The 23,859-nt window shown below is 47.9% G+C and overlaps 1 protein-coding gene across 1 annotated transcript in view; it reads right to left on the bottom strand.

Moving 5' to 3' along the window:
- NLRC3 (NLR family CARD domain containing 3) overlaps positions 1–23,859 on the bottom strand; it is a 1,491,832-nt gene that overhangs the window by 625,806 nt on the left and 842,167 nt on the right. The window contains exon 10 of the mRNA XM_086941402.1: positions 22,322–22,405. Within this exon, the coding sequence (XP_086797528.1) occupies positions 22,322–22,405 (84 nt within the window). The remainder of the gene's footprint in view (positions 1–22,321; positions 22,406–23,859) is intronic.

The following is a 23,859-nucleotide window of genomic DNA, read 5'->3' as shown; positions in this document are numbered from 1 at the left end:
ATACGTCTTGTTAGTGCTATCCGCTCTTGCCTTGGCTGTGGTATGTTTAGACTGCTGAATTCTCGGTACTCAAGAGCCAAGCGGCTAACCTGAGAGTCTTCAGATCCGGATGTTGTTCCTGCTTGTTGTTCATGGTGAGCAGGGATGGATACTGGCGCAGATGAATCGGTGTCTCTAGAGATAAACGATGGAGCTCCGTGAACCAGTGTTGTCTTGGCCAGAATGGGGCTATCAGAATTAGAGTGCAAGGCTCCGCTTTCATCTTTCTGAGGACCCTAGGAAGCATCGGGAATGGCGGAAAAGCGTACGCAAAGACGTTGCGCCATGCGATGGAAAATGCATTCCCTAGGGACTCTGACTGGGAATGCCAGCTTGCGAAGTTTGGGCATTTTGCGTTCTCTCTGGTCGCAAATAGATCGATTTGCGGCGATCCTCACTAGGAAAAGATCTGGTCGATGACTGCCTGTTCCAGTTCCCATTCGTACGACAATGTCCTCTGCCTGCTTAACACATCTGCAATTACATTGTCCTTGCCTGGGACATACTCCGCCCTTAGTGTTACATTGTGGAGAATGAGCCAATTCCAGATCTTTTGCGATTCGCGAGAGAGTGTCTGCGAACGTGTCCCTCCCTGTTTGTTTAGATAGTGCATCGTCGTAGTGTTATTGGTCCTGACGAGCACTAGGGAGTTCTTGATCCTTGGCAAGAATGACTGTAGGGCCAGGAACACTGCCCTCAGTTCGAACAGGTTGATGTGGAGATGTTTTTCCAGCTCTGACCATTTGCCACTTATCTGCAGTTCTTAAAGGACAGCTCCCCAACCCTCCAAGCAAGCGTACGTTGTGATTACATGAGGAGCTGCGGGAAGTAGGAATATTAGTCCCCGCAAGAGGTTTTTTGATGACATCCACCATTGCCATGCCCTTGCTGATCCGCATTGTAATAGTTATGCAGTCGTTGAACGACCCTGTGCATTGTGTCCATTGTCTGGACAAAGCCTCTTGTAGGGGACGCATCCGTAGACGGCAATGTGGTATGTTGTCGTTCCTGGGATGGAAACGCCTTTGCAGAACCTGTGTTCAGAGTTGCTCCAAGAAAGGTGATGATGCGAGAAGGTTGAAAAGTGGACTTTTCTCAGTTGATTGTAAGACCCTAGTGACTGAAGAGATTGAGACAGGCGTTGGAGGATTTGGAGGCGCCTGCAAAGGATGGTGCCTTCACCAGCCAGTCGTCCAAATATGGGAAGACTTGGTGACCATGCTGCCTGAGGAAGGCTGCCACCGGGGAAAGACACTTGGTGAAGATGCGGGGCGCAGATTTGAGGCCAAAAAAGGCAAGAAACGGAATTGGAAGTGCCTGCCCGCAACTCCAAATCTCAGGTATTTTTTGTGATTTTTCGTGACTGGAACATGAAAGTATGCGTCCTGCAAGTCCAGTGACGTCATGAAATCCCCTTCCTCTAGGAGGTTCAAGATCTACTGTATGGTGACCATGCGGAATGACTGCTTCTTAAAGAACTTGTTCAACGCTCTGAGGTCTAGAATGGGCCTCCATTTCTTTTCCTTCTTCTGAATGAGAAAGAAGCGGGAGTAGAATCCCTTCCCCTTCTGAGACGATGGTACTCTCTCTATCGCTCCTTACCTGAGCATAAGCGAGAGCTCTTGCAGAAGCAATCGTAGATTTTTGTGCTGCATTGGGCGGGGAGTGTGAGAAGTTGGCATGATATATGATGCTCACTAGTTCTAGTGATCACCTTGTATCAGTCAAAACAACCCTAATGGTGATTGGTTGTAAGTCAACCTTATAGACCAGCTATCCTAATGGTAGCATGGACAGAGCAGTCTTAGGCTAAACTCTTTTGGCATGTGAAGCCAGCTGTTTTACCAAATATAACACCTTGAATACCAGATGAAAGGACACCACACAGGTTTTTATGAAAATAAACAATTATAATTATTACTAACAAACACCTCTGAACTCTTTATGAGATCAGAGGGCTAAGCACATAACAATACTCTTCAGAAAAATACAATAAGTCGCACAAATTACAATGGTGCCCTAGCGGCACGGCAATCCTTATACTAAGTAAATGGCATAAGTAGAACGATAGAAGAAATGCGGATGCCCAGAGGCTGCAGAATCGCTGGGGCTACACTACCCTAACCTTAGGTAAGGAGCAGGAGGCCCACGGGACGCTGTGCAGTGTTAGAACACACACACGGGTTTCAATGCAAAGTCAATGGGCACGAGCAATTCACAAAATAGGTAAGTAAAGACAGTTCCGACTGGTTGAGACTGAAACTACAGGATACCTAAACACTAGGAGAGTCAATCTACTTATGAGCACCGAAATGCTCTTGTTACCTCCACCAAGGGCTGTGGGTGCATAGGTGTGAAAGTGTGTCGGGTTTCCGCTTTGAAGTCAATGAAGCCTTGGAGAAAGATGCTGCAGGCGACCAGGAGGAAGATGTCCGGAGTGATCCAAGGGCGGATCGAAGATGATGGAGACCTGAAAGCAGAGGGGACAATGTTCAAAGTCACTAGCCAGTGACCGGAGTGGAACCAGGAAGGAACCAGATGATGTTGTCGTTATCAGGTGAAGAGGTGACGCTTGACTCTGCAGCCACGTGAACCAGGAGGTGTCTTCGACAACCAGGATGGAGGCACGAGCTGTCCCACGCAGGCTCTCGCTGTCGGCGGTGTCTGTTCCAGGATCGGAGTCAACAGGCATTGGCAAAGGCAACCCACGCGGCAAGTGAAGATGGCGTCTGGTGCGGACCAGGAGGGTCTGGGGTACTTCTCTTTTGGAAGGAAGCAAGGGCCAGCCTGGAGCAACCAGACCAGCGGTGTAGATTTCAAGGTTCGTCATCTAGGAGGCCACTAGCCAGCTGGCAAGTGACCAGACAACGCGTCAAGCAGCAATCAAGCAGAAGGGCCCCACGCAGATCTCGTGGATGCTGGAGGGCTGGTCTTCGGTGCAGGAGCTGATCGGGGCTGGGGCTTCTTAATCCCCAAAGCACTTTCTCGAGGGTGCCCCAGAGGTCGTGCTGGAAGCGAAGTGCAGTTCTTCAAAGATGGCCGGTCCCAGGTGTCTCGTCGCACCCACGGGTCTCAGCTGTGCTGCAGATGTGGCTAGAGGTCTGGGAGTCCGGAACTCGTCGAGCTCCGAGGTCTGGTTTCGGCAGGAAGGACGACAAAGTTAACCGCTAGGACGCTTGATGGTGCCGGCTTGGGCAGAGTGGTCAATCCTTGGCCACAAGGGAGATTTCTTCAGTCTTCTGTGGAGCAGAACGTCGAAGCCAGAGTTTCTTCTTGTAAAGTTGTTCAGGATAATCTAATTTGGAATGGGACCAGCTCCTACCTTTATTCTGCTAAAGGTGGCTGTATTAGTGACTAGGTCCCTCCCATGGGTGGGACCAGGATGGGGGGTGGTTACACCCCCTATCCTTTGTCCAGTGTCGCGCCAGAGCTGGGGCTGGAGTGCCCCAGCAACTGGTTTGAACCGGGGTATGCACAGGGACACCTGGTGTGCCCCAGGCATGTCTCATTCCTTTCAGCCCTGCCTATCTGGATACACAAAGTCCTGTCTGGGGTGGTGCTGGAACCTCCCCAGGCAGGAAACCCTTTGTCCAGGCCTCCCTTGCTGGAAGGACTCCCAGCAGCAGGAGGTCAGACTTGTGTCTGTGACAGCAGCATCCATTTTGTGATGCTGAGGCTCGGGTTAACTTTAACCGGGGTTACAGTTACATACATGTCTTATCCCTCTAGAAGGGTGGAATGCTACCCCCGTCGCCAGAACTGGAGAGGAGGTAGTATTCCAAAGCGTATGACACCTTACACGACATGTTTTGATAATGCCAAACTAAAGTTAGCAATAACCGCAAGGATTATAATGCACTTAAGAGTATATGGTATAGCGTTATCATGGAACAGCTATAAGGACATGGTTCCGAAAGCTGCAGACAGGCTCAGCTCATGCTAGGGCACCATCTCACATAATTCCAAGCACTCTGCCTTCAGGATTGATAAGGCCTGCCATAGGAGTGACTTATAGGAATCTATGTGTCCATTTTGGGTTAGATATAGGTATACTATATCTACAGCAATGGGTGATTACAACACCTTGCCCCAGCTGTGTTATCAGCCAGTTGTGTCAAATAGTAAGGCCAGGCCAGGGGTGGCACAATACGTGCTGCAGCTCCTGGAAGGCCTTGGATGCACCTATGCCCTGGGTACCTAGGGTACACTGTACAGGGGCTCACAAGGTGATCCATGTTCCAATTGGGATGTACCTAGAGTACATGGAGTCCATTTTAACAGAGAGAGCAGAGGGCCTGGGGTCCTGAATAGCAGGGCCCCAGGTCAACTAAGTCAAAAACCAGCTAAACACTAGGCAAAAAGTTGGGGGTAACCATAGTCAGATATCCACCTTCCTACACAACCCCCCCCCCCCTCCCAAACGAAAGGAGATAAGGCTATCCTTGACCAGGTAAGCCTATATTGCCTGAGTGGCCATATGAGGAGGTACATGTACTGGCATGGTTAACCCCTGTGTCATGGTACTCTAAGCAATCCCTCACCCTAAGGGTATCTGAGGGTCTCCACCACAAGGAACCTCTACCTGTGGTGTGTTTTGGTAAAGTAAAAGGCTGGTGCTGGGATGGAGTACTGAAGTGGGGCTCCACTAATGTTGGGCTCCACTTCCTCCAATCACTATCCACCATATATGCCTTTCTTTCCAGGACTGAGTTTCAGTGTGCTCTCAGGGTCCACCTCTGGCTACCTAAAGCTGAAGGCTGGGTCCCTCTGTTTGGCTTACTGGAGGGACAGGTCAGGTCTGGGGCCCTTAGGTCCCAGGTTTGGCTGTGCCCAACAGTGTCCATCTGTGGGAGGTCCCAAATTAAGTTTAAGGGGGATCCCTCAGGAGTTTGTTTCATTTTCACCTGGCTAGGACTGCTAGCATTGGTGCCCTAAATTTGCTGATTGGGGGGTTCTTTTGGACAGGGGGCCCTTTGGGGTCCACCACTGGCCTCCCTGACCTCTACAGTCCTGGGCTGACTGAGGCAGGATAGAGAGGGGCAGGCTACCTGCTCCAGACTGGGTCCCACCTTGGAATGGTCCACTGACATCAGGGGCTCTGCCAGGCTAGGCCTGACTACCTCTGGGGGCAGTTTCTTCACAAGGGGTAAGATCAGTTCCCTGAGGAGGCTGATCCTTTCCTAAAGTCTGGGCGGAGGGAGATTTCTCTTCCTCCTCAATGCTCTCTGTTTGTGTGGAGTGATCCATAGTTTCAGGCTTCACAACACATGAATCTGTTTGAGTTTGGGCTGTGGACATCACAGCCCCACCAACCTTTTCAGGAAGGGACTCAGTTTGGGTATGGGCTGTTACCATCACAGCCCTGCCAACCTGTTCAGGGAAGGAATCTGTTTGAGATTGGGCTGAGACTGGCACAGCCCTCCTGACCTGTTCAGGGAGGACATCTTGGACTGGAGCTGTGGCCATCACAGCTCCACTAACATTTCCAAGTAGAGATTTACCATTTTAGAATGGGTTTCCTGCTCTACCTCAGCCCAGACTGAGATCTCTAAATCATTCCGCAGTAGACAATCTACAGGCAAGTGTGATGACACTGCCACTCTCTTGGGGCCAGTGACACCTCCTCAGATGAGATTTACCACTGCCATGGAACGAGCTTTCTGCACTCCATCAATGTTGGTCACCTGGTATGTGGCCCCAGGTAAAAGTTGCCTTGAGGGGACTAGGATCTCAGTCACCATGGTGATGCTAGCCCCTGTGTCTCTATAGGCCTCAACTTTCAGACCATTGATGAGGGGCTCCTGTCTGTACTTGTCCAAAGTGTTGGGACAAGCAGTGAAGATGGCAAACCCCATGCCATTTTCACAGACAAGAGTAGCTGTGGTAGGGGACCTGGTTAGGCCAGAGTCCACCTGAGTTCCATGAGTAAACCCAACCAAATTCTGGGGGGCACTCCCACCACCTGGGGGATTACTACTAGTAGTAACAGGAGTCGTATGAGTTTTACCTGGAGGAACATTTTCCTTATTGCTGGCCCTAGGGCAACTGTTATCAGTTTGCCAATGGCCAGGCTGTTTACAGCTATGGCAATAAGGTTTCTTGACTACTGTGGGAGAAGTTTGAGACCCACCCCCTCTCAGAGGATTTTCGGGGCCCTGTTGTGGTTTGATCTGAAGATTTATTCCCATCCTTCTCTTGAGGCTTGGTTGATTCTTTGTTTTGGTCACCACCCTGATTCTTAGGCCTAATCCTGGTTCTGACCCATTTGTCTGACCTCTTACCCAATTCTTGTGGAGAGGTCAGATCAGAGTCCACCAGGTGGTGGTGTAGAAGCTGGTTTTGACAGTTATTTAAGATTTGCTCTCTCATTATAAGATTGTACAATCCTGTATAATCAGTAACTTTACTTCCCAGTAACCAGCCTTCCAAAGCCTTAGTGGCACAATCAACAAAGTCAGTCCAATCCTGAGCCTAAGTTTTCTGGGTGTCTCTGAACATCAACCTGTACTGTTCAGTTGTTAGGCCAAACCCATCAATCAGTGCATTTTTCAGGATTTGGTAGTCATTAGCATCCTTATCTCTAACAGTGAGGAGCTTATCTCTGCCTTTACCTTCAAAGGAGAGCCACAATATAGCTTCCCACTGACCCTGGGGTACCTGCTGTACTTTGCAGGCCCTCTCCAGAACAGTCATCCATTTGTGGATGTCATCCCCTGTCTTATAGGGGGGCACTATTTTACTCAGGTGTCTATTATCAAAACTCCTGTCTTTATCCCTAGGGATAGTGCTGCCACCAGTGGGTTCTATCCCACTCAATTTCTGCTCTCTGGCAAAAGCAAGTTTCTCCTTAGCAAGGGCAAGTTCTTCCCTTTGGATCCTCAGATTAACTTCCTTCATCTTTGCCTTGTGTTCTCTCCTCTGAGGGGAAGTCATCCCCCTCTGAGCAGATACATGAGAGACATGGGAGTGAATAGATTTGTTAGAGTCTCTGGACTGAGACCTACTTCTTCTATTCCCACGTGTCTCGTCGCACCCACGGGTCTCAGCTGTGCTGCAGATGTGGGTAGAGGTCGGAGAGGTCTGGGAGTCCGGGTCTCGTCGAGCTCTGAGGTCTGGTTTCGGCAGGAAGGACGACAAAGTTAACTGCTAGAACGCTTTATGGTGCCTGCTTGGGCAGGGTGGTCAATCCTTGGCCACAAGGGAGATTTCTTCAGTCTTCTGTGGAGCAGAACGTCGAAGTCCAGAGTTTCTTCTTGTAAAGTTGTTCAGGATACTCTAATTTGGAATGGGACCAGCTCCTACCTTTATTCTGCTAAAGGGGGCTGTACTAGTGACTAGGTCCCTTTCATGGGTGGGACCAGGAAGGGGGGTGCTTACACCCCCTATCCTTTGTCCGGTTTCGCGCGAGAGCTGGGGCTGGAGTGCCCCAGCAACTGGTTTGAACCGGGGTATGCACAGGGACACCTTGTGTGCCCCAGGCATGTCTCATTCCTTTCAGCCCTGCCTATCTGGATACACAAAGTCCTGCCTGGGGTGGTGCTGGCACCTCCCCAGGCAGGAAACCCTTTGTCCAGGCCTCCCTCGCTGGAAGGATTCCCAGCAGCAGGAGGTCAGACTTGTGGCTGTGGCAGCAGCATCCATTTTGTGATGCTGAGGCTCGGGTTAACTTTAACCGGGTTACAGTTACATACATGTCTTATCCCTCTAGAAGGGTGGAATGCTACCCCCGTCGCCAGAACTGGCGAGGGGGTAGTATTCCAAAGCGTATGACACCTTACACGATATGTTTTGATAATGCCAAACAAAAGTTAGCAATAACCGCAAGGATTATAATGCACTTAAGAGTATATGGTATAGCATTATCATGAAACAGCTATAAGGACATGGTTCCGAAAGCTGCAGACAGGCTCAGCTCATGCTAGGGCACCATCTCACATAATTCCAACCACTCTGCCTTCAGGATTGATAAGGCCTGCCTTAGGAGTGACTTATAGGAATCTGTGTGTCCATTTTGGGTTAGATATAGGTATACTATATCTACAGCAAAGGGTGATTACACCACCTTGCCCCAGCTGTGTTATTAGCCACTTGTGTCAAATAGTAAGGCAAGGCCAGGGGTGGCACAATACGTGCTGCAGCCCCTGGTAGGCCTTGGATGCACCTATGCACTGGGTACCTAGGGTACACTGTAGAGGGGCTCACAAGGTGATCCATGTTCCAATTGGGATGTACCTAGAGTACATGGAGTCCATTTTAACAGAGAGGGCAGAGGGCCTGGGGTCCTGAATAGCAGGGCCCTAGGTCAACTAAGTCGAAAACCAGCTAAACACTAGGCAAAACGTTGGGGGTAACCATAGTCAGATATCCACCTTCCTACACAACCACCCCTAAACGAAAGGAGATAAGGCTATCCTTGACCAGGTAAGCCTATATTGCCTGAGTGGCCATATGAGGAGGTACATGCACTGGCATGGTTAACCCCTGTCTCATGGTCCACTAAGCAATCCCTCGCCCTAAGGGTATCTGAGGGTCCCCACCATAAGGAACCTCTACCTGTGGTGTGTTTTGGTAAAGTAAAAGGCTGGTACTGAGATGGAGTACTGATGTGGGACTCCACTAATGTTGGGCTCAACTTCCTCCAATCACTATCCACCATATATGCCTTTCTTTCCAGGACTGAGTTGCAGTGTGCTCTCAGGGTCAACCTCTGGCTACCTAAAGCTGGAGGCTGGGTCCCTCTGTTTGGCTAACTGGAGGGACAGGTCAGGTTTGGGGCCCTTAGGCCCCAGGTTTGGCTGTGCTTAACAGTGTCCATCTGTGGGAGGTCCCTAACTAAGTTTAAGGGGGATCCCTCAGGAGTTTGTTTCATTTTCACCTGGCTAGGGCTGCTAGCTTAGGTGCCCTAAATCTGCTGATTGGGGGGTTCTTTTGGACAGGGGGCCCTTTGGGGTCCACTACTGGCCTACCTGACCTGTACAGCCCTGGGCTGACTGAGGCAGGATAGAGAGGGGAAGGCTACCTGCTCCAGGCTGTGTCCCACCTTGGAAGGGTCCACTGACACCAGGGGCTCTGTCAGGCTAGGCCTGACTACCTCTGGGGGCAGTTTCTCCACAAGGGGTAAGATCAGTTCCCTGGGGAGGCTGTTCCTTTCCTAAAGTCTTGTGGGAGGCAGATTGTTCTTGCTCCTCAATGCTCTCTGTTTGTGTGGAGTGATCGATAGTTTCAGGCTTCAGAACACATGAATCTGTTTGAGTTTGGGCTGTGGCCATCACAGCCCCACCAACCTTTTCAGGAAGGGACTCAGTTTGGGTATGGGCTATTACCATCACAGCCCTGCCAACCTGTTCAGGGAAGGAATCTGTTTGAGATTGGGCTGAGACTGGCACAGCCCTCCCGACCTGTTCAGGGAGGACATCTTGGACTGGGGCTGTGGCCATCACAGCCCCACTAACCTTTCCATGGAGATTTACCATTTTAGAATGGGTTTCTTGCTCTACCTCAGCCCAGGCTGAGATCTCTAAATCATTCCCCAGTAGACAATCTACAGGCAAGTTTGATGACACTGCCACTCTCTTGGGGCCAGTGACACCTCCCCAGCTGAGATTTAACACTGCCAGGGGGCGAGCTTTCTGCACTCCATCAATGTTGGTCACCTGGTATGTGGCTCCAGGTAAAAGTTGCCTTGAGGGGACCAGGCTCTCAGTCACCATGGTGATGCTAGCCTCTGTGTCTCTATAGGCCTCAACTTGCAGACCATTGATGAGGGGCTCCTGTCTGTACTTCTCCAAAGTGTTGGGACAAGCAGTGAAGTTGGCAAACCCAATGCCATTTTCACAGACAAGAGTAGCTGTGGTAGGGGACCTGGTTAGGCCAGAGTCCACCTGAGTTCCATGAGTAAACCCAACCAAATTCTGGGGGCACTCCCGCCACCTGGCGGATTACTACTAGTAGTACCAGGAGGCGTAGGAGTTTTACCTGGAGGAACATTTTCCTTATTGCTGGCCCTAGGGCAACTGTAAACAGTTTTCCAGTGGCCAGGATGTTCACAGCTATGGCAATAAGGTTTATGGACTACCGTGGGAGAAGTTTGGGACCCACCCCCCTCAGAGGATTTCTGGGGCCCTGTTGTGGTTTGATCTGAAGATGTATTCCCACCCTTCTCTTGAGGCTTGGTTGATTCTTTCTTTTGGTCACCACCCTGATTCTTAGGCCTAATCCTGGTTCTGACCCATTTGTCTGCCCTCTTACCCAATTCTTGTGGAGAGGTCAGATCAGAGTCCACCAGGTGCTGGTGTAGAAGCTGGTTTTGACAGTTATTTAAGATTTGCTCTCTCATTATAAGATTGTACAATCCTGTGTAATCAGTAACTTTACTTCCCAGTAACCAGCCTTCCAAAGCCTTAGTGGCACAATCAACAAAGTCAGTCGAATCCTGAGCCTGAGTTTTCTGGGTGTCTCTGAACATCAACCTGTACTGTTCAGTTGTTAGGCCAAACCCATCAATCAGTGCATTTTTCAGGATTTGGTAGTCATTAGCATCCTCATCTCTAACAGTGAGGAGCTTATCTCTGCCTTTACCTTGAAAGGAGAGCCACAATATAGCTGCCCACTGACCCTGGGGTACCTGCTGTACTTTGCAGGCCCTCTCCAGAACAGTCATCCATTTGTGGATGTCATCCCCTGTCTTATAGGGGGGCATTATTTTACTCAGGTGTCTATTATCAAAACTCCTGTCTTTATCCCTAGGGATACTGCTGCCACCAGTGGGTTCTAGCCCACTCAATTTCTGCTCTCTGGCAAAAGCACGTTTCTCCTTAGCAAGGGCAAGTTCTTCCCTTTGGATCCTCAGATTAACTTCTTTCATCTTTGCCTCGTGTTCTCTCCTCTGAGGGGAAGTCATCCCCCTCTGAGCAGATACATGACAGATATGGGAGTGAATAGATTTGTTAAAGTCTCTGGACTGAGACCTACCTCTTCTATTCCCAAGGTTAGGCCTGCTTGTGGCTAGGCCTGGGGCTCCCCCAAACCCATCCCCATGTAGGCTTAAGTTGGCCCTTGTAAGTCTGCTGACTAAATCTTGGCCATTGTCTACCTCTTCCTCAGATGAGTTGCCATCTTCCCTACCATCTACATTTTCTGTTTCAGGGAGGTTAGAGTCAGGGTTTTCTTCTAAGGGGGTATGCTTCCATCTGCTGGATCTGAGGGGCCTGGGTTAGAGGTCCTTCTAGCATCATAGGTCTCTAAGAGTCCTAACAGAAAAGGAAGGGTAGGGTTGGAACTCCGTTTCAGTTTCCTTGAGGTACACAATTGTCTCATCTCCTGGAAACTGAGTGTTGCATATCTGGAAAGGACCTTGTTGAGGGTCACTAATCACAAGGGGAGTCACTGTTGGCTCTCCTGTGATAGACATGCTTTCTAGCTTAGGGGTGGTGTGTGCACCTCCTACACTATGGGTTTTCCTACAGATCCCTTGCTAAGAGTTGTAGTTAGGGTGTGCTAGGCCCTTTCTACTACAACAGCTGGTTCAGTAGAACTCAGAGTATTTCTAAGCTTGTTATATGTACCTATGGTACATTATGTGATCTTTCAAATGATATCTCAAGATTATATTTGGTAAAAACAACAGCAAGCTCAAATCCTAACCACTGCACACCAATGTGAGAAGTTGGCCTGATATATGATGCTCACTAGTTCTAGTGATCACCTTGTATCAGCTCAAACAACCCTTATGGTGATTGGTTGTAAGTCAACCTTATAGACCAGCTATCCTAATGGTAGCATGGACAGAGCAGTCTTAGGCTAAACTCTTTTGGCATGTGAAGCCAGCTGTTTTACCACATATACCCCTTGAATACCAGATGAAAGGACACCACACAGGTTGTTAAGAAAATAAACAATTATATTTATTACTAACAAACACCTCTGAACTCTTTATGAGATCAGAGGGCTAAGCACATAACAATACTCTTCAGAAAAATACAATAAGTGGCACAAATTACAATGGTGCCCTAGGGGCACGGCAAAGCTTATACTAAGTAAATGGTATAAGTAGAACGATAGAAGAAATGAGGATGCCCAGAGGCAGCAGAATCGCTGGGGCTACACTACCCTAACCTTAGGTAAGGAGCAGGTAGCCCACGGGACGCGTGTGCAGTGTTAGAACACACACACAGGTTTCAATGCAAAGTCAATAGGCACGAAAAATTCACAAAATAGGTAAGTAAAGACAGTTCCGACTGGTTGAGACTGAAACTACAGGATACCTGGACACTAGGAGAGTCAATCTACCTATGAGCACCGAAATGCTCTCGTTACCTCACCCACGGGCTGCGGGTGCATAGGTGTGACAGTGTGTCGGGTTTCCTCGTTGAAGTCAATGGAACCTGGGAGAAAAGAAGCTGCAGACGACCAGGAGGAAGATGTCCGGAGTGATCCTTGGGCTGATCGAAGATGATGTAGACCTGAAAGCAGAGGGGACTATGTTCAAAGTCACTAGCCAGTAACCGGAGTGGAACCAGGAAGGAACCAGATGATGTAGCGATCAGGTGAAGAGGTGACGCTTGACTCTGCAGCCACGTGAACCAGGAGGTGTCTTTGATGACCAGGATTGGGGCACGAGCTGTGCCATGCAGGCTCTCGCTGTCGGCGGTGTCTGTTCCAGGATCGGAGTCAACAGGCCTTGGCAAAGGCAACCCACGCGGCAGGTGAAGATGGCATCTGGTGCGGACCAGGAGGGTCCGGGGTACTTCTCTTTTGAAATGAATCAAGGGCCAGTCTGGAGCAACCAGACCAGCGGTGTAGATTTCAAGGTTTGTCGTTTTGGAGGCCACTAGCCAGCCGGCAAGTGACCAGACAACGAGTCGAGCATCAATCAAGCAGAAGGGCCCCACGCAGATCTCGTGGATGCTGAAGGGCTGGTCTTCGGTGCAGGATCTGCTCGGGGCTGGGGCTTCTTAATCCCCAAAGCACTTTCTCGAGGGTACCTCAGAGGTCGTGCTGGAAGCGAAGTGCAGTTCTTCAAAGATGGCCGGTCCCACGGGTCTCAGCTGTGCTGCAGATGTGGGCAGAGGTCGGAGAGGTCTGGGAGTCCGGGTCTTGTCGAGCTCTGAGGTCTGGTTCCGGCAGGAAGGACGACAAAGTTAACCGCTAGGACGCTTGATGGTGCCTGCTTGGGTAGGGTGGTCACTCCTTGGCCACAAGGGAGATTTCTTCAGTCTTCTATGGAGCAGAACGTCGAAGTCCAGAGTTTCTTCTTGTAAAGTTGTTGAGGATAATCTAATTTGGAATGGGACCAGCCCCTACCTTTATTCTGCTAAAGGGGGCTGTACTAGTGACTAGGTCCCTCCGATGGGTGGGACCAGGAAGGGGGGTGGTTACACTCCCTATCCTTTGTCCGGTTTCGGGCCAGAGCTGGGGCTGGAGTGCCCCAGCAACTGGTTTGAACCAGGGTATGCACAGGGACACCTTGTGTGCCCCAGGCATGTCTCATTCCTTTCAGCCCTGCCTATCTGGATACACAAAGTCCTGTCTGGGGTGGTGCTAGCACCTCCCCAGACAGGAAACCCTTTGTCCAGTCCTCCCTCGCTGGAAGGACTCCCAGCAGCAGGAGGTCAGACTTGTGTCTGTGGCAGCAGCATCCATTTTGTGATGCTGAGGCTCTGGTTAACTTTAACTGGGGTTCTAGTTCTGTACATGTCGTGTCCCTCTAAAAGGGTGGAATGCTACCCCCTCGCCAGTTATCGTATGACACCTTACTCGATATGTTTTGATAATGCCAAACCAAAGTTAGCAATAACCGCGAGGATTATAATGCACTTAAGAGTATATGGTAAGGCACCATCATGGAAACAGCTAAAGGTCATGGTTCCGAAAGCTGCAGACAGGCTCAGCTCATGCTAGAGCACCATCTCACATATTTCCAAGCACTCTGCCTTCAGGATTGATAAGGCCTGCCATAGGAGTGACTTATAGGAATCTATGTGTCCATTTTGGGTTAGATATAGGTATACTATATCTACAGAAAAGGTGATTACACCACCTTGCCCCATCTGTGTTATCAGCCAGTTGTGTCAAATAGTAAGGCCAGGCCAGGGGTGGCACAATACGTGCTGCATCCCCTGGTAGGCCTTGGATGCACCTATGCCCTGGGTACCTAGGGTACACTGTACAGGGGCTCACAAGGTGATCTATGTTCCAATTGGGATGTACCTAGAGTACATGGAGTCCATTTTAACAGAGGGAGCAGAGGGCCTGAATAGCAGGGCCCCAGGTCAACTAAGCCAAAAACCAGCTAAACACTAGGCAAAAAGTTGGGGGTAACCATAGTCAGATATTCACCTTCCTACAGGGAGGAGTTGTCGGAGGGATACTTTCGAATTCCATGGAATGGCCAAATTGAATCAATTGAAGGACCCACCGGTCCGTGGTTATTCTTTTCCAATTCCTGAGAAAATGTGTCAATTTTCTTCCAATCTTTAAAGAAGTAGATCGGGGTTGGACTGGCTGGATGAATAGGTCATTGGCGTCCGCCATTGTTCCTCCTTTGATTTTTACCTCTAAAGTTTGACTTTGCCGGCCTTGTTGTTGTTGTTGGTGTTCTGATATTGGGTTCTACCCTGGTTGGAGGAGTATGTTGATCTGCTATGAAAACCACCTCTGTAAGAGGGTTGTCCTCGTCCTCTGTTCCCTCGATAGGACTGGTTCTTGTATTGGAGCGTACCCAGCGATCTTGCCGTGTCCATGTCTTTTTTAATAGTTTGTAGAGCTTCGTTGATCTTAGCTCCTAACAGATGTTGGCCATCATAAGGCATATCTAGGACTTTAGACTGTACTTCTTGTCTAAATGAAGTTGTCTTGAGCTATCCTTGCCTTCGTAAAATGGCTGCCCCGGCCAGCTGCCGGAACCCTGTCATCGCTACGTCCATAGCGCAGTCTATCATTTCAGACGCTGACGTCTGACACTCCAAAAGGATAGATTGAACTTCTTCTTTTGAGGCGTCTTGTAACTCAGATAAATACGGTGCAATATCCACTCATAGCGGTCTATTGTATCGTCCTAAAAGTGCCAGTGTGTTTGCTGCTTTCACCGTCATTGCTGACTTTGTAGGAAAACGTTTTCCTATATTGTCGAGCTTTCTCCCCTCTTTGTCCGGTGGCGCTGTCAACGGAGATGAGGGGTTTCTAGAATTCTTTTGTGCGGCCTGAGTGACTACCGAATCAGGTTTAGGGTGTACATTGAGACAGGCTGCTGCTGACGGTGGTGCCTTGTATTTCTTATCCAGCCTTGGAACTACTGGCGAGACTGAGGCTGAAGTTTGCATCAACTGTAGACCCTGTTCCCATACATAATCAATTGCTGCTTTTTTAAGCAGTTCTTTAAAATCGTAAAGGAAACAGTCATGTTCCTGAGATTCCATTGTCATGTGGAAGCGTTTTGCCGCTCTTTCAATCAGATTGTGGAAACCACCGATGTCCACCGGTGGGGAATCTGAAGTAGCGGGAACTGGAGGCGCTGGAGAATCGATGACATATTCGTCATAATCGTCATGAACGGATTGGTCATCCTGTACTTCACCCTCCTCTGGTTGATCTTCTCCCTCTTCTTCATCAGATGATGGAGACACGTGCACCCTCTCCTGCCGGAGAACCAAGGGTGGCGGTCGAGGTCGTGGCGATGGCACTGTCGCCGCTGGCTGAGGGGCTGGTGATTCCGGGAATCTTTGTTTATAGTCCTCAATCGGAAATCTTAAGTCAGTCACTAGTGATGCTGGCAGACACACCATAGGTGTAATGTGTGTCTGTACTGTATGCTGCTGGACTACTTCCTGGTCCGAGCTTTGACATTTCACTACTAGCTCCGAAGGGCTGTTTGCCTGGAGCATATCGTCGTCATCAGATTCTTCATCTTGTAGAAGATGAGCTGGTGGTAGACTTTGCACCCGGCTTGGAGATGTTAAGTCCGGTGTGATTGCCCTCTTTGAGATTTTGACCTGCGAAGTGGAATGGAAACCAGAATCAGTCATTAACACCTGGCTCGTCGACGGAGAGATCGTAGACGGTGTGTTGCCAACCACTTGTTTATTCTGGACCTTTGCTATCGATGGGATTATTGTCGTCGACTGCTCCAACAGGGTCGTCAACGAAGTTTTCATCGACGGTGTCACTGTCGACGGCGTCTTTATAGTCGTCGACGCCTTTGTCGACGGCGTTGCCGTGGACGGTATCTTCATCGTCGACTACGCCTTCGTCGACGGTGACGGTACCGACGGCGTCTTCATCGTCGTCGACGCCTTCGTCGATGGTGTGCCCGTCGACGATGATGTTTTCGTCGACGATGTCTCCGTCGGCGTGGCTTTCGTAGACGGAGTTGACTTTGTCGTCGAAACTGTCGTCGGCGCTTACCCGCCTTCGATGATGGAGTACTCGTCGTTGAAGAAGATAATGGCGACGATGCCGTCGTCGTCGAGACTGTCGTCGTCGTCGTTGAGACGTAGACAGGAGACACAGCCTTACTTTGCGCCGATGATGATGTCGTCGTCGACGACGGTGCAGGTTTTCTGAAGATGTGAACCTCCGTGTCAGACACTGATGCTGACTGGATCTCTGAAGACTTTTTGTGTCTTCTTTGGAGGAGCGTCTTGAGGGCTAGGGAAACTACCCGTGGCCTTTTGAGAGACAGTTTAGAGGAGACTGAAGAGCTCTCACCTTCCTCAGAAGATTCCAGGTTGTCTCTGTCCTTGAGCCTTTGGAGCCATATCAGAAGGCGTCCTTCTCGGTCCTTGAGAGTTTTTATGGAAAATGTTGTACGTATTTTGGAGTCCTTGGATGCATGATCCGGGTATAGGCAATATAAGGATTTTTTTGTGTTGGTCGTCGATGTGGAGCCTATTTTTACCACAAGAACTACAGGCTCTAAAAAGACCCTTCTTCTGAGTGTCAGCCATAATAATTCGTTTTTTTCAAGAAAGAATCCAATTCTGAAAGAAATAAAGCTCTAGAAGCAAACCTGAGCAGAACTCAGGTGGAGACTCCCTTAGCACAACGTGCGGTAGAAATTCTGAGGGACTGAGGCTCCTGCCAGGAAGGTTCTAGAGGGAGGTGGCAGCTGATTGGCTCTTGTCTAGAGTTTAGGTCTTTTTACAAAAGGACATGGATATGTTACTAAGGCGAGGCCTTTAGGCCTACTATTCTCTATGTATGTCTATAGGACATTACTTTACTATGTACCGGAGACTCCTGTCTCGACGACGGGGAATGATTCAGGCATGTGAATCTATGAAAGACACCCATAATACTGGAAAATGGCTGTAGCGCTGTCCTCTTTAACTTTCGGGACCGCGCTTGCCTTTTGCTCTTCCTAAGTGTACCTGACTTCGGAGCGTATCTTCCATAGGTGTACCTCCCCTCAGAGCGTCTCTTCATTAACTTTACCTCTTCTCTGAGTGTCTCTTCTGTTCCCTAAGTGTTTGTGTTTTAAGAGTGTTTATGTCTCTCTTCCGCTCGCGTCACATTGCGCTTCCCTGACTCTCCCTTTCTAGTTCCCTCTCTTGAAATGTGTGCGCCGAGTACACTGTTTACATGTAACCCTCATGGTGTGCCTCAGCACTCGCACCCCGTGGCATCTGGCGAGCACCCAGCGCCCTTTTTAGATAGCGCCTGCTGCCCTCTGGTCCCTGTGTGTGGCACGCCTGTGTGTCCAGACCAATCTAAGAAAGACCTTACATGCCAAGCACCCTCCATATACAGCCCCCTGATGTCCATCGCTTTTCCACATAGGGCGCAATATATCCAATCCCCGCCCCCGTTCATGTTGCTCGCGCTGCTGCATAGCGCCTCAGCAAGTGGCCTTCACCCTTTCCGCATGGAGCCCGCAGGTCTTCGGAGCCTCCTTACAAACTTTCACCCCACGATGCCCACTCTCATGAGCACTGGACACTGACCAGCGCCTTCTTGGTCCAGTACACTCTTGGACCTAAGACCAGGAAGGACCCACCCCACTTAAAGCCTGTCCCGTCCACTGAAGCCCCAGCCTAAAACCCATCCCTTAATGACCACGCGGCCTTGTGCTGCTGCCCCATACCCTCCTCGAGTCTCATCCTGTGATGACGAGGCCAGTGGCTCCTGCCCCAAGGCCCCACCTGACCCTTATGAACCAGCTTAGGACTCCTTTACCAAGGCATAGCAACCCAGTGCTCCTGGAGAGCTGCCAACTCACACAGTGAAACTTGTAGTAAGTTGGCAGACATGCTCCTGCCCCCCAGCGAGCGTGCTCCAGCAGTGACCCCAGGGGCTAACCTGTCAAGGGTGCGGCAGGTTCAGTGGGGCTGAGGCCGAGGGAATCGTTGCTACTGTAGTTTTCACCCACCCAGCGGCCCAGAGTCATTTCCCTTTCTTGCATGAGAGACCAGGGCACCCTTGCTACGCCAGTGGCTGACCTGGGCTAGCGTGCCTGATCTCCCTTGATCTTCACCATCTATCTTCAGGTGATGCAGCCTAGGTAGGGCCCATTATTGGCCCGAGCTGTTATCCTGATCTCCACCACGATCCTAAGGCTCCTGTATTGGGATGTTGCTCCACTCTAATACAAGCTCCACCCGTGCTCCCCCCTCGATCTCTGCCCCACCACTTTCTGACAACTACACCTAAGGCTTTGCTTCAGCGTCCAGGCACAACATCCCGGCAGAGGCATTCCCCGCGATAACTGCAACGAGGGTAGTGCGTAACACCCCGACAGCCGACACTCGGACACAACCAGAAGCCGAGACGCCCACGGGTATTCGCCGCGCTTAATAAATTACAAAAATAAATAAATAAATAAATAAGAGCTCTGCTCTGTTGTTCACCAGAGATGATCTCCAAACACTTAGTTCAAAGCTCAATGTGTGCTGCCTGTGGCACGTTGTGGCGTTTGGTGGTCTACCCACCTGCAGTGGGGTGCACACAACAGATTTTATTTCTTCGACACCACATTAATGCACAACTATATATGAAGACAAGAAAAAATTGGTTCCTTTCTGTGGTTCTTGTATTTGAAGTACAGTTTACTTTTTAAGGACTAAGACACCTACAACATTTCTGATCTCAATGATGTGTACACAAGATTTGTTCCACAATTATCTCTCAAAGAACATGATTATCTTTAAAATCAAATTTATTAAAAACTTTATCAGAATCAAAATACAGTATATACTCAATAATTCTACATTTAAAAGCAATCACAATGTATTAACATTTAGTACAAAATCCAAATTCACAAAAATTCACAAAAAGTTAAAAGAGGTAGCCAAGTTGCCGACGCGTTTCGGTGTTTTAAAATTGATGATACACCTTCCTCAGGACTACAAACAAATTTCTTCAATCTAAAATATATAGAACAGTCAATTAGTGTACATTCATTGAGAGTATTCATTTTCAGAAAAGTTTTTCTACAATACTCTAGGTGTCAGAGCAAAACAATGAAATTCTCTTACTCAATTCGCAGTATTCAATTTGCGTTCTCAGTCTAAGTCCTGGGGATAGATAAATCTTATCCACTACTATGGTTCCGGTTTATTTCTTTAAAAACCTGTGTGTACACAATGATAATTTGTGTACAGTTATTGCGTTCAATTTTTTTATTTTGCAAAACCACAACCTTTATTTATGCTTTATTAGTCATAGTACAGTGCTTACTTTAAATTTTTTGGTAGCTGCCTTGGAAATTTAGTTGCAACCACAAAGATGTATTTCGTATTCACTGTTCGACATTTAGGCAGGTTCCTTAGGCTGACCTGTGTGTACATAATATTAGGTAAACCATAAGTCTATTGCATTTTCAACACTAGATTTGAAAAGTGAGCTCACGAATGGTATGCTTACTATATATCTGGTCATGGAAGCATTCAACTTTCTTCAATATGTAACTCCAGTGAGCGTCTTTTCCACCTTTAGGTCTTGCTTTGGTCTAAAGGGGTGCTTCTTTCTAGAATTAGAAGGCGACTCCTTTTGTCTAAATAGAGAGAGTACAATGCGCATATTAAATTCTATCATGTTTCCTTGTTTAATGCGCATATTAAATTCTGTCATGTTTCCTTGTTTAAAACTAATTTATTTCTGAAACAGTCAAAGTTATGGTCTATTGACTTGTTTAAGGAACAGCAGGCATATCAGACTGCAAATTAAGTATTGTTTGTAGAGCCTTTAGTTTTAAACTAACAGTACTACTGGTTAAACAGTGCAGTCCTGTTTAGAGTTAGTCACATTCAAAAGGGGGCAAAGATCCCCAACTAAGCATAGTGGGTTTTGTCTAGATACAGCGTATACGCTGGACCTAGGGTGTAAACTAAGCCCATTTCTCTTTTTTCTCTTACCTCCGTTTTAAGAGCTTCACCGCCACCTGCCTGGTAACCCGGTCTCCAGCGTCAGTAAATGTGCTGGAGAACCGGTACCTTTTATACTGTGGGGTGGTCTGTTATGATTGGGAAATCGTTTTCACCTGTGTCGACCATCGGCACTATGTGGTCGCCATTATTGTAGTTTGGAAATGCAATAGACTTATGGTTTACCTAATATTATGTACACACAGGTCAATTTTTTCTTGTCTTGCTACCTTTCCCAGTCCTTTCTGGGTGTGTAAGGGAAAACTCTCTCTTTTGTCCAACTATATATGAAAACATTCAATCAAAACAACGAAAAAGTGTCTCAGTACAGGGAAGTTTGCTCAATAATTGAGAGTCGCTGCTACTCAACCAGACGCTTGCTATATGTATTTCTGGCATTGTTTTATATTGGACCAACATAGCGCCTCCTGGCCATATTAAAGCGCCCTGCAGCGCATTACTAAAACTTTAGTAGTTTCTGCTTGACAGGGAGGTTTTTAAGCGGCCTAAGTCTGGTTTACTGAAGACATCTGGGGACTTTCAGAAAGCTGACCTAGGAATGCATTCTGAACGTTGATTACCATTGGCTTTGTGGGTTGTAATTCACATTGTCTGCCTTTCTATTTTCTGGCTTTATTTGCTTTAGGCTGCCTAGATCGAGTTCCTCCCTCGTGTTGTTCAAACTTTTGTTTACTGTATGTTTCGAAAACTAGCTGTCTGTAAACAGGCCTTTACATCTTCTTCTCATCTTGTTACGCATAAGTGTCCGGGACAAGATTGTTTGTGAACTATTGTTTCGCGTACCTCAGATAGCGGAGTCTTGTAAACATATTCACCCACCCCCTAAAAGTGTAGCCATCCGTGCAATAGAATGGCGCAAAAAAGTCTTGCGACTGCGCAGGGTGCAAGTCAAGACACTTCTGTGGTGGAAAGGGATGTCGTGCGGAGCCACTTGCGAAGTCCAGAACCGCTCTCGGGAAACAGTCAAAAGAATGAAACGTTTGAAGAAGGCGCAGTTTGAAGAGATGTTCCCAGCCAGTATGTTTTCATTCGACAATACCAATGCACCACGTTCCACACACTGGCCTGAATCAACATTGCAGTCATGCAGCTAGGGTGCCATATGTTGTCTCACTACAAAGTGATAGCTGTTCAATTTATTTATTTCAACAGAATTAGTTTGCTACCAAGAGTTAAAAAACTGCATTATGTATGAAATAAGCTATGTTGCTCATGAAGTGACAATCCATTCGTTTGTATTCTCTATTAACAATTCATTATTGCAAGGAGGCAACTTCTCAAAACAAGAGGTTTTGGTAACTGCGTCATACTATTTTATTGGACAGAGATCCAAATGTCATTTTCACACGCTTGAGGCGGGGGGAGATAGAATAGAGAGATAGGAGAGAGACAGATAGGAGGAGAGACCGTTAGGAGAGACAGTTAGAAGAGATAGAAGAGACATGTAGAAGATAGATAAGATACTAATGAAGGATAGCTAGGTGGAAGTATAGCTAGATAGATGGCAGATAGAATATAGACAGATAGAACGGTGTCTGTAGAGATAGCGGGAGCGCTGTGGACATGTTTCTTAGCCTGTAGGGTAGCACACCTTCCTCCATGGAGGCAGCTCATCTCACTTTACCCATCCCCTCCCCTTGAGTCCCTTGCATATCTCCCCCACACACACCCCACACCTGCTACTTCACAGATTCTCACTAGTGAGCAGGAGCTGGCACTGTATCCCCAGAGAAAATCAGAAGCACATGCAGAGAGATGGACGACTCCAATAATTTCATTAAATTAAAGCCATTGCTTTGCTACACAATACCATTAGTAAGCAAATGGCTTTAACTTAATCAAAGGTGAGACCTATTGCAATTTCAATGCTTGTTCAGAGTATGTGAGAGGATGAGAATACTTACTCTAGGGTTATGAGGCTCAGATTCACCTTCAGCGCTTCTGCCAGTGCTGCTGCGCCAGCATCCCCCACGCAGTTGCTGGATAGCCTGCAAAAGAAGGAAGCAAACTGCAGGTGAGTGATCAGTTAAAGAGAAGGTGGACTGCACAAGGGATGAAAGAGTGAACACATTGGTGAGTGAACATGTGTCTGGTGAAAGTGGTAATGGAACTATCACACCAGTACATTTCTGAAGGAATGGAAGATACCGTATATCAGAGAAACTGGTGCATGAATGAATTGAGTGTAGATGAAAAGGATTAGATTGGTTCAAGAATGTAATGATTAGTAAAGGCATAAATGAACGACAGGTTGAGAAAAGGATGAGGCAATCATTTAATGAGCAACTGATAAGTGGGTGGACTATCTATCTATCTATCTATCTATCTATCTATCTATCTATCTATCTATCTATCTATCTATCTATCTATCTATCTATCTATCTGTCACACAGTGCACATGTAGTTATACAAGAGTTTGAGTTTCCACTGGAAGAGCATATTTTATTGTGTTTAGAAGTTTGCTTCAGTTTGCCGAATCTTTACAAAACTTTCCAAAATAAAAAATCATCCACTCGAGTTCCCTTCTGGAATGGTTCGGGATGATCTGTCAAGCAGGTGCCTAGAAAAAAGGGTGGGCTCTAAAACATTTTTTCCTCCATATATTTTCCATTGGGAAAATTAGACAACAATACAGTAAAACCGGCTGTAAAGAAGTACACCAGATTTAGCAGAAAGCTAGATCTTTACCCGGAAAGTGTGCTTTTGTGCTTTGGTGTAAATCTGTTAAGTAGTTTTTGAGAAATTAAGGTTGAAAATGTATAGATATATTGACAGTTGGTACTGTAGCAGTCCCACAGGAATCCAGATGGGCACAAATGCAAAAAATAAAGTACTCAGATTGCCGAGAGGGTTTTTTTTTGCAGTTTGTTTTCTTCCTCCACTGTGATTTGATTTTGATTTGATTTGTGATTTGTAGAGCGCTCGAATGCCCGAGGGCGTCTTGGCGCTGTAAGAGATAGAAACTGTCTGACTGTAAGAGTAGTGCACCTCCTGATTAAGATGAGAACAGCCAGGTTTTCAAGTTCTTGCGAAACGACCATAGAGAGGGGCTGTTTTTCAATTCGGCAGGAAGCTTGTTCCAAATTTTAGCCGTGTTGCTAATGAAGCTTCTCCTCCCCCATCTAAGCGGTTTGAATCTGGGAGTAACCAGGAGTTTGGCGCTACTAGATCCTAATGTCCTGGTTGGTTCGTAAGGTTTTAGGTTACTTTTTAAGAACCCAGGACCTGAACCGTGAAGTGATTTGTACGCTAGGCAAGCTGATTTAAACTGGATTCTTTTCCCAACCGTGAGCCAGTGTAGGCCTTAAATTCTTTGCGCTACGGGTTCAAACTTGGGAATATCCAGAACCAGCCTGGCAGCCTCGTTCTGGAGACGCTGGAGTTTATGTAGCCGCTGTTTTTGTAACCCTACATAAAGAGCGTTGCCATAATCCAGTTTAGA

The sequence above is a fragment of the Lissotriton vulgaris genome, chromosome 10 (genome assembly GCF_964263255.1).
Source record: "Lissotriton vulgaris chromosome 10, aLisVul1.2, whole genome shotgun sequence".
Lineage (NCBI taxonomy): Eukaryota > Metazoa > Chordata > Amphibia > Caudata > Salamandridae > Lissotriton > Lissotriton vulgaris.
Note: the sequence above shows the minus strand (reverse complement) of the source record. Positions and strands in the feature narration are given on the sequence as shown.